This window comes from Vitis riparia, chromosome 5, assembly GCF_004353265.1.
Source record: "Vitis riparia cultivar Riparia Gloire de Montpellier isolate 1030 chromosome 5, EGFV_Vit.rip_1.0, whole genome shotgun sequence".
NCBI classification, from domain to species: domain Eukaryota; kingdom Viridiplantae; phylum Streptophyta; class Magnoliopsida; order Vitales; family Vitaceae; genus Vitis; species Vitis riparia.
The window spans coordinates 5,360,024-5,371,578 of NC_048435.1; the positions used below are offsets into that span (position 1 = coordinate 5,360,024).

Below are 11,555 nucleotides of genomic sequence, written 5' to 3' on the forward strand. Positions count from 1 at the left end.
TGTTGATGCATTCTTCAAAACTCATATAGCATTACCCCTTTGGTCTGTGGTGGGAGCGGCGGCTAAACTCAACATTTTTACAAGACAATACAAAATCCCATCAAGCCCACTACCCCCTTTTCCTCTCCAAGTCATTTTCCATTAAAAACAAAAGGAAAATAAAGCAGCAGTTTTTAAAATTGCTTTTAAATTGAAGAATAAAAACAATAATTTTGGTATATATGTATATATAAAGTCACAAGATTCTTCTTTTCATAAAGTTATATATTTTCAATTGTTTTTCGAATGAATAAACTGCAAATCTTAAATCAAGTATGGGGAATTTGTTTAGTAAAAAACTTTAGAAAAACTAAAGAACATTTGAAAAAAAAAAGGTGTATTTTAGAAATACATCATATTTGAAATTTTTTTGCTTTACTTGATGGAGATAGAACTATATTTGCTTTTTATGATTTTTAAATAAAAATGAGCACACCCAAGGATATTACAATAAGGTTATAAAAAAATTTAAAAAAAATTTAGGTTTTCTTTTTAAAAATTAACTAAGAAAAAGTGTGTTTCCATATGATCGTATAAAAAAAATTATAAAATAAAAACTCAAATTTATAAAATACAAATTTCAAGCCATTATATAAAAATAATTAGTATTTCATGTACTTTTTGGTCAAATGTAATATATTTGATTATTCAAATACTACATTTTAATGATATAGGTACCATCTTTAGATACTATTTTTGATCGATAATTGTATCCTAAGTACTACCTTTAATCGATGAGTGCATAATAAATACTATTGTTTATCATGAGTACGTGAAATTTGAATTATTTTTAGAAGTTTCACATTTGTTTTTAAAAACCGTTTTTAGACAACATAAATAATGTTATATATTTTTAAAAACAGATTTAAACCGTACTGAAACAACACAAACAGTGTTACGAAATTTTAAATATAGAAAACTCATTTTAAATCACATCACACAAAATAGGCTCAAAAATTTGAAAATATTCCATGGCTTCTCATACTTATCCAATAGCATGCTCATGTGAAAATTCAAGGACAGTTCTCAGCCAGTCCTGTAATTTGCAGTACCATGCCAAAGAAACACAAAATCTGAAAATCTTTCGAAAGTCTTAACATTTGCTCTTCTTGCAAACAGGAAAAGGGCATTATTCGTACTTGGTACCAGCTGTGAAAAATCTGGAAAGCCTGTACATGGAACTACGAGCAATCAAAGAGCTTGCATGCATGGTATCAATCAGACTCAGATATGGGCCAGCTCCCTGAACATACAATACAAAGCAAAGACATTGAAGAAAATAGGATTCTAGCTGTCGGAAGCAGTTAAGATATTAATGAGAGCAATGAAGAGATTGAGGATATCCAAGTAAAGGGAAACTGCAGCCCAGATGAAGTCATCGTATTCGTAGCGCTTGATCATGTTGTCAGTGTCGTATATGATGAATCCAGAGAATATGATCGCGCCCAAGCACCCGATTATCATTGTCGACAACTTTCCCATTGGGAAAAACATCTGTTTGTTGAAAATGGTTCCCAATTCCAAATTTAGGAGAGCTAAAAAGGATTGAAAAAAACAAATAAAATAACTTCAAAAAGTCCCACAAACCTGAATCATGCTAAAAACAAGGAGCACCAGGAGGGAGGCAAACAGAAAGGGCCCAAGAAAGCTGAAATCGTGGCCTCTCTTTGCAGCCCAGAATGTGTAGAGGGTCAGACCAATGGTCACTACACTGGTTAAAATTGCAGCCTCCAAAATAATCTTCCCTGTTGGTAGCAAAACCCCACAAATTATTCATCATCAAAGCTTTTTATTTATTTATTTACTCTTAACAATGTCCAATGCTTAATATGACTTTCAATAATGACAAACACTGTACCCATTCCCTAACATTGACAAAGCCTAACAACCATTTCTCAGCAACCAAACAAAAGGTTTGGCTCACATTTGTATAAATACCAAGGGATTTCTACACACGCAACCAAACTAGATGATATCATTTTTTTTTCAGTACAAGAAAGAAAGGGAATAGAATTTTGAACAAGAATCATAAAAAATCCATTCCGAAAAGTAAAAAAGATATAATCTTTAATAATTTTTCTCAGAAAAGATAAAGATTCAAACAACCAAGATAAGATTATAGCATTTGTTTTTGTTACCTTTAACGAAGGCACAACTCAAGCCCATGGTGAAGGCCATGGTGAGCGTAAACATCCCAAGAAGAATGAGATTCGCAGGATGACGTTTGTGAAAAGCAGCCAGTGCACACATGACTATATCGTTCGCAAAAAGGAATAAAAATGAGAACATTTCCCAAATAAAATTGTAAGAACATCGAAAGCAAGCATGCAAGGTGATACATACGTATCAACGAAAGGACCACAATGAATAGGTAGAGGCCTAGGCCGGCCCTGTTGTGGACCATGAAGTCTGATATTGGATCGACTACGACGACAATGGCGGCAACCACGACAGTCAGAAGCAGTTGCATGGACAATATGGCATAAACCTTTCGAATGAAAGCCCAACGCATCGGCGGGCTCTCAAGCATCATGGGGTAGAGGTGGCCTTCACCCCCCGTTTCAATATCACCTTTGCTTCTCTTTGGCGACATTGTTGCCGGAATTCAGAAAACTATGAAGAGACGATGAATTTGGTGGAACTGAGAAAAGGGTCAGATTCTGATTATAACAGGATGATGAGAGGAAAAGGTTTAAAGTCTTTTCCTCGCCCTTTCCTCAATTCAGGTGAAATTTCGGAGATGGTTGTAAAATTTTGATTTGGTTTGTTGTGTGAATTTATGGGTGGCGGATTCTAGGAAAGAGAGGAGAAATTTCTAAATTTAGAGGCTAAACGCGTAGAAGAGTGATCATGCATTTATTTGATTGTGAGGTTGGATGGCGTGAAGGGTGTTGGTGAGACGAGTTTGTTGCAGGGATTTGAGAGGATGGGACTTTATTTTAGGCGTGAATCTTTCTGCAAGCAAGGAAAGAAGTCACAACGTCCTCTATCAAGTCTTTTACTTGCCTTTTAGTTTGAGTTCTGAGCGTCCTTATGCCCATTAAAACAACATTCAATGAGGTACAAGTATTTTTTTTTTTTAGTTTTAAAATTTTTAGAAGTGACGGCTTCAAAATACGGGCTTTAGTACAAATGTAGGGATCGCATTTTGAAATTATGACTTTATATATCTAGAAATCATATTTGAAACTATGGTTTTTAATTTTTAAACAAATCTTATTTTTAAAATAAAGAATAAAAATGGATACTTTAAACATTACTTTTACTCATAACCTACATTTTGTTTGATGGATGACCCATTTTGACCCAAAATTCCATTTATCATTTTGGAAAAATTTTTTTTAGCTATTAGTATATTGGCTATATTGATGTAGGACCAAGGCTTCATGTGATGACATTTTGAACCCATGAGTGCCTGTGACATATGGGACGACATGCCATGTTAAAGATAACATGACCAGCAAGAATGCTTGTGAGGCTAAGCCGTATGTTAGTTCAAGGACATATGTGCCAAAGTGGTAGGTGGTGACCTGAGGGTAGTATCACGCAGTCATGCACTTGCAAGTCACCACATGGGGAGCTTGATTAAGTGTGAGACTTTGTTGAGTTGAGATTTTTCTTCAAAGAAGATGCCTTGAGAAGTAGTTCCAAGTGGTGGAATATTTTTCCAAATTCTATATGATTAAAGAAAATCCATTATGTTTTTGGAAACACTTATGATATCTCTTCATATAAGAATAATAAATGATTAAAAATCTCTTTTAAGGAGGGGTAAGAGAAGAGAGGAAGGGGCCGGTAATTCTTTTTAAGGGTGGTGATAGAACATGAACGATACGACTATACCACTCTAAAGGTAGGATATAGAGTCTCGGACATGAATAGTAAGATGTGATGGTAAGCCTTATTAGCATACACATATTGGTGCAATGCGATGAGTGTGGTTGCATCCATGGGTGTAGTATCATGGGGTACAACTATGAAATATGACATAAGTTAGGCATTCCTTGGATGGAAGAAATTAACAAGGTTAACATGAATGAACCAAAAATACAATAAAAAGTCATGACTAAGAAAACAACTTAGCATATATGGGCAATATTACAACAAAGACGTGGGCCAAGAGAGTGCTTGTCACACATGAGCTCAACATAGTACAACATTGAGCATTGGTGAAAGACAAAGTAAAGATCGTTAACCCTTAAGAGCATGGCAACTATTGGCATATAAATGTGACATTTGAGGAAACCCATGCAACATTGAGATGGTTTCTAAACACATGACACGAGCTAAGCAAATCTCTACAAAGATGAGACAGATAACATGAATGTGCAACAAAACCTAAGACAATGGCATGACTAAGAGAGCTATGAGTATGATAAAGGTGGCATTAGTACATGCAAACAATGCAACTATTGTGGCAAATAGAAATAATTGAAACCATAAGATGAACCACTACCTGAATTTGGATGGGCTTAGTGGGTTGATTCCTAAAATATGGGTAGATGTTGTTGGAAAGTGTTCCAAATTCCTAATTAGTAAAGTTTTTTTTTATTTTTTTTATAAAGAATATTGTATAAAATACTTTCTAAGTTTATTTATAATAGCAATATTAAATTCTCATATAGAATAAGGGATGTTAGGATTTTAGGTCAGAAAAAATTAAGATGTATTTAAAAAGATTCTATGAAATGGATAAAGATATGAGGAAAAATAAGAGACACTTAGTGGAGTAAGAGGCTCGTGATTTAGGATGTAGATATAAGAGTTGAGAAATATAAGATGTTTCAGAAATACAACAGTTGTATTTGTTTCTATTCTCTGAAATATTCTTTATGATATGATGGAAATATTCTCTCTTGTTTGTGGATCGATGTAGTCATGGTCGACCAAATTATATTAAAATTTTGTGTACCTTTGTGTAAATTATTTTATCTTTATATTCTTAAATTAACATTATTTATAGCCAAACTTTTGCATGCACAACAAACTAGTATTAGAGCCTAAGATGAAGATCTCTGAAAGAGCCAAAGATAATCGAGCAAACAAAAGGAATACAAAAGTAGTTTTAGTTGAAAGTGAGTTGTTATCTCATGAGGATATGATACAGAAAGCTTGTGTCATGGAGAGATGGAAGATTGATTTAATGAAATTTGGTACAAGGTAGAGATTGTTAAAAAATATTCCAAATTCCTAATTAGTAAAGATTCTTTTTTTATAAAGAATATTGTATAAAATATTTTTTATATTGATTTATTATTGTAATATTAAATTTTGTTATAAAATAAATAAATATTGTTAGGAATATCTCCATAAATATTGTTATGAAAAGGTCATGAGATAGAGATGTATTTGTAAAAAATATACGAGGTAGATAGAAATGTGAGAAAGAATGAGAGACATCTAATATAACGGGAACTCATGATTCAAGGTGTAGATATAAAAAGTGAGAAAACATAAGATGTTTTAAGAATACAATACTTGTATTTGTTTTTATTTTCTATAATAATCTCTATAGTGAAAATATTCTTTCATTCAATGGATGTAAGTATGGTTGACTAAATCATATTAAAATCTCATATACCTTTGTATGAATTATTTTATCTTTATATTCTTGAATTAAAATTATCTGCGGTACATGTTCCACATGAACAATAGAGGTAATGCTTCCATGAAGTATGCCGTTCCGGTCCTTTTCAACATGAACTCATGAAAGAAATTTGTGGGACTATGTTTAGAGAAGGCCTTCGCTATTTTTTTTTTCTATACATTGTGTGTTGTATGCTATTACTTGTACATCTCATGAGGACTGAAAAACCTTGACTTAGAGGGTTTCTCAGCTTTGCACGACTCCAAAAATTTAAGGGCAAATTTCATGCGTTTCACAGTTGATATCAGAGCCTATTTGTAGAGAAAAGATGGTGGGTTGTGGTGTCATAGAGGCACTGCAAATGCGGGTTTCCCAAATTGAGATGTATGTTGCGTAAGGCCCTTGTGAATTTGATACCACTCTCTCTGCTAGAGGGGAAGAGGCAGCCAATGAACTCGAGATTCAAAGTAGCTTGGTGAAGGGGCTTGATAAATTCATTAAGGAAAAGATTCTTGGGCTCATCACTGATTCATGGCTATGATGGAGGAGTTCCAAGAAGCCATGATAAGTCGCTTGGAAGGGAAGTCATGTTGCTGAAAAGGGCTGTGGTCCAACCCAAAACTCAACTCACTCAACCCATCCAACCAGTGGAAAACCTGAGTAGCTCCGTAGCGGCATTTAATATTTAGCCCATGCCAGTTCACTCTTAACTTTTTGGCCTTTTTGGCCCCAGAACTGAACGCAAGGCCCATCCACCAGAAGTTTCAGCACAGCATAAAATATCTAGCCAACACAAAATCCACTAGCTTCCCCATAAAGTGAGGCCATGAGGTCCACACATGTGGAGAGATAATTTCTTTAGAATAGATACAAGATAGAAAAATGGCTTCACACTTAACTGGGGTCATGTCTTCTTCTACATGTTCCACCACTGCTACAAATGTTTTTGAGATTGGAAAGCACATCACAGTGCTTCTAAGAGCTGAACCAGGCACTTGCACCACCAAGTCATCTCTTCCTGTTCCCCCTCCACTGCAACTCTTGATTGCTACGCCCTCTGAAGCAGGGGAGTTCCCGCTGCTGCTCCTCCTTCATGGTTATCTTCTCTATAACTCTTTCTACTCCCAGCTCATCCAACACATAGCCTCTCATGGTTTCATTGTTCTTGCTCCTCAGGTAAGTGATTTGCTCTTGTATCTGATGTTGATTTAACATGAGGTTTCTGTTGTTAATCTAGTGATTACATGTTTCTTCTAATGAACAGCTCTGATTTTGTGTCATTGCCTTTCCAAACTTCCCAGTTCCCACCCCACTTCTGTACTCTATTATTGTACTGGAAAACTGAAACTGGATGCCCTGTTGCTGTCCCCAATAATTGGGATTGCGCCTTATCCCAACATTGAGTCTACAGTTCAATCCAACTATCGAATTGGAATGTTTTTACAAATTGACCAGTGAATGTATATGATCTTAGGATTAATCTTTAATTTGTATGACTTTTGAGCGATGGGGATATGTAGCTACAAAGGATGATTCCCATTAATTTTGACACTGTTGATAGGTGTATTAAGTCGGTTGTGAAGCCTCCCAATATCTCTTCTTTTCTTCTTTCTCATAAAAGTTATGGTCCCTATGATGACCTTAGTTCCCAAGTCTGAATAATGAAATAACTTGTACCAGAAGCCTTGGCTCCTTCAATATGTTCACTGCCACATCATCTTGCTATGACAGCCATTTTGGAATTTACTGAACCTTCCTGTCCAAAAAGACAAAGCATATGAATTATCAAGTGTTCTCTTTAAAGCAAAAAATGAATACCCAGCATTTTTTTATGATGTAAAGTGGGGTGATTGGAATGTGAATTTGAAAGCCCAAGACAAACTCTAGTTTTGTTGTTCATTAGTTGAAGCCCATGCTGGGTATAATTCTTATTTCCACTCACTAGAAGCAGATGTTGGCGCCAATTCCTCCTTGTTCTCAGATTCAAAAACCAAAAGTTACATTTGCATTATCCATATATAATTGTGAATCACACCTTTGTTCATGCTTACACAAGAATAGGCTTTCTAAATCATCTTTAGTCTCATTTGGCAACTATTGGTTTGTTTACTGCCTTTGCCACATGCCAAAGTCGCAGTTAGGAGTCTGATGCAGCAATGTGACCACCGATTTTTTTGTTCTCTCTAAGTACTTCAAAGCAAATTAGCATTCTCCCATGGCCTAGTGCATGACTTTGATTGTATACTCTTGGGGGTATGATGACTTCTTAGCATGTTGTAGCTTTGATTGTGAACTCCTCCCCAAAATGCAAACTCAGATCTGAGGGAAGGAGAACTAGTACTATTTTGTATTTTGTGTTTGGGGTATAGCTTATTTCTTGTTTTCATTCAACAGTTATACACTGTGGCTGGACCAGATTCAAGCGAAGAGATCAAGTCCGCAGCTGCTTTAACAAATTGGTTATCCAAAGGACTCCATGACTTACTTCCTCCCCATGTTCGGCCAAATTTAAGCAAACTAGGACTTGCCGGCCATAGTCGTGGAGGCAAAACTGCTTTTGCTCTAGCACTGAGAAAAGCATCCACTTCTCTGAAATTTTCAGCCTTGATAGGCATAGACCCGGTGGATGGAATGGACAAAGGGAAACAAACCCCTCCACCGGTACTCACCTATGTTCCTCATTCATTTGATCTAGACATGGCAGTGATGGTAATTGGTTCGGGTTTGGGTGAAGTGAAAAGGAACCCTCTGTTCCCTCCTTGTGCCCCCAAGGGCGTAAACCATGAGGACTTCTTTAAAGAATGCCGTGAACCAGCTTGTTATTTTCTTGCCAAGGACTATGGCCATCTTGACATGCTAGACGATGAGACTAATGGAATTAGAGGGAAAGCTACACATTGTTTGTGTAAAAATGGGAAGTCTAGAGAACCCATGAGGAGGTTTGTTGGAGGCATTGTGATTGCATTTATGAAAGCTTATTTGGAAGGCGATAACAGCAGTCTAATCTCCATTAGAGATGGGCATGCTACTGCACCAGTGGAGCTTCAAAATGTTGAGTTTCTCGTGTGAAATTTTAAATGTTTCGATTTCAATAGGGGGTATTTTTCTAGTATGTTATGAATGTCCAAAGTTGTTCCCCTAATTCCAAGGCAAGATCCAACTTTATTCGGATGCCTGCTTAACAGGCAATATCTTAATGCCAACATTAGCCACAACTTCTATCAAATCATTGGTGTGTTCCCCTAATGCCAGGGCAAATAGACTCTGTTTGGATGCTTGGTTGACTGGAAATGTGATAATGCCGTGTTTGGTGAAAATTTTTATTAGACCATTGATGGCCAGGCTCATGGTTGAGCTCCTGGTTTCACTTTCACCTGTGACTAGCAATGGTAAATGTTCCACTTGGTTGTCTATTGCCAATCCTGACATCATTTCTTTTCAAGTGTTTGTTCTGAAATTTTTGTTTGTTCCTTTGTTTGTTTGTTTTTGCTACTGTCATGTTGAATTTATATACTTGATCACCAACATAATTTATGTGTCTAACAGTGATCAGTATCTAAATTAGTGCATAATTTCAAGAGTCACTCTTGATGTCCTTTCTCTCTTTGGTTTGTTAAGATCAAGCCATCCTCATTTACAGGAATGTTTTCACGGAAAGAGAAAAAAATGTTGTTCATATCCCGAACACCCATGACCCATTCTCCCAAAGCAGTATGTTTCTTTTTCCCAATACAAATCTTTTGAAATTGAAAACTCTTTGGGGAAAATAGCAAGAGAGATGAAGATAATGCAAAGAAAAGGTACGCGCGTCTGTCGGCCCATCGAGCAATTATTATTATTATTATTTTTGTTTTCCATCTCGAATTTTGAAATTTGGGGCAGCCATGCAACACTTTGAAAAGAATGGTTCCTACTTTATAAGATGTACTGAAGTACTGTGTGGGAAGCATTTTTCCCAATTTACTGTAAGTCTCTGAAGAGACCCTGTTCAAATAGTGAATACTTTTGAACAGTCCCTCAGACCCATCCGCAACATTATATCTAAGATGGCAAAGAATATTGGACTTCAATCTCTCATAATAGATTCCTCCCTGCCCAATCCAACCCCACTCTTATTTTTTCTGGTTATCCATTTCTCATAGCCAAGAAGGGTGTCATTTAATTTGAATACGTCCAACTTGAATTGGCATCTTGAAAACAAATAACATTTTTCCAACAAGTTTGTAAATATTCCTGTTGTTGTACTATGAAATCTCATGTCAGTTATGAAAGTTTTTAGTGGTTTTAAAGCCGCAAAGGTCTCTTTAAATCCAGAGCAAATAATGTTTACACAGTTGAATGTTGATCATTATAAATGGTTTTAGATTCTATCTTTGATCTCGATGTGAGAGTTTGTTTGACTTCATAAGATGTGTTTGTTTGTTTGATTTCGCAATTCTGTGAGACACAAAGAAATCATTGTGTTTACATAAAGGGTATTTATGATGTCTTACATTGAATATGGGAAAACGTTTTTAACATTATATAAGTATAAATTTCTTTTAATCTTGTATATGCATTTTAAAATTGTGAAAACCCCTTTAAACTTAAAACGAAAAATATCTACAAGGTTGGATGCTATAAAGAAGCATTTTTTTATCTTTTTAATATTTAAATGTAATTTTTTTGATAATATTTTTTAAGTACTAAAAATATTAAAAACGTTTTATAAAATCATTATCAAACATATTTTAATTTTATTTATATAAGCATGGTTTAAAATTATTAATGTAGCCAGCTCAAAGTGAAAAATATTTATATTAGTTAGGATAAATAGTATTAGACCCAAAGTGAACCAAAAAAAGTTGAACACATTTTTTACATGAAACAAACATCACCAATTGAGGTGGAAGACGAAGTCATTATTTTAAAGAGATAACGTTAATGGTAGAAAAATATAATTAAATATAAAGTACAATTTTAAATTAGAAAAGGGGTTTTTTTTATATAAAAAATAATAATTATGTTAAACTCCCCTTCCAAGTTAAGGAATTCTCTTTGTAAAAATACAGACTTAATTTGTACTGCAAGGATTTCTAGTTGAGCGACCGCAATTTGATCCAAATAATTCATTTGTGTTGGAAGGCAAATCCTGTAGATTACAATGTATTGAGACAGGAGGTGAAAGTAACAAAAATGTACTGCAAAAGCCAGACCAAACAAGCAAATTAAAGGCTAAAGATAATAGAGGGTTGAGAAATTGACATGACCGCACTAAATTTTTGATAGATGTGAGCGAAGCGGACCAAACCCTATACCACCTAGTTCACCGGCAACACCAACAACACTGTCAAATCAAATATCACTTCAATCTGCACGTTATCTTTATTGTTATTCTTATTATTTTCCTTCATGAGCGAAGCCAAAGTTACTGAGGGCGGGGTGGGGGGACGGGGAGAGGGAGGAGTGGGCAAGACTGACTTACTCCCTTTTTTGTTTGAATATATATATTCATTGAAGAGTCACAGGCTCACAGGCTCACAGGCCCTGCCATCTCATCTTCTTCACTGCCTGTCTCACCTAATCCAGATCCTAGGAATGATTTTTTGATTTTTGAAAATTAATTAACTAAACACAACTGGAAAAGAAGACACACTGCCTTCAAACTTATTAGTACTGATAGGCGTGTTGACTTTTCCAGATTTCCACCTCTTTGCAGATTCTATACCATTGTGATTATGACAACCATATAAAGTAATTGTACTAATAAATGTTTTGTATGCAATTTTAATTAATAACCTAGACTGTGTTTGTTGAAGGATTTGCTGTTTTTTCCAAAAGTACTTTTAAAAGAATCACGTTAAATATTTAAAATATTATATACGATTTTTCTAACATCACAATTAAATTTTTCAAAATTTTAAAAGTGTTTCTAAATTTTGTCCCACAC

General features: G+C 35.1%; 2 protein-coding genes across 2 annotated transcripts; one reads left to right on the forward strand and one right to left on the reverse strand.

Annotated features, from left to right (window-relative positions):
* Positions 1 to 1,015: 1,015 nt before the first annotated feature.
* On the reverse strand, positions 1,016 to 2,758 carry LOC117915391 (protein LIFEGUARD 4-like). The gene is made up of 4 exons (XM_034830966.1): positions 2,383 to 2,758; positions 2,178 to 2,291; positions 1,627 to 1,784; positions 1,016 to 1,533 (listed from the first exon to the last, which is right to left on the reverse strand). Exons 1-4 carry the CDS (start codon positions 2,630 to 2,632, stop codon positions 1,327 to 1,329), a joined length of 729 nt encoding a protein of 242 aa, XP_034686857.1. The 5' UTR covers positions 2,633 to 2,758; the 3' UTR covers positions 1,016 to 1,326.
* Positions 2,759 to 6,463: 3,705 nt separating this feature from the next.
* On the forward strand, positions 6,464 to 9,046 carry LOC117913783 (chlorophyllase-2, chloroplastic). Its single transcript, XM_034828821.1, has 2 exons — positions 6,464 to 6,802; positions 8,021 to 9,046. Exons 1-2 carry the CDS (start codon positions 6,509 to 6,511, stop codon positions 8,693 to 8,695), a joined length of 969 nt encoding a protein of 322 aa, XP_034684712.1. The 5' UTR covers positions 6,464 to 6,508; the 3' UTR covers positions 8,696 to 9,046.
* The last annotated feature ends 2,509 nt before the right edge of the window (positions 9,047 to 11,555 follow it).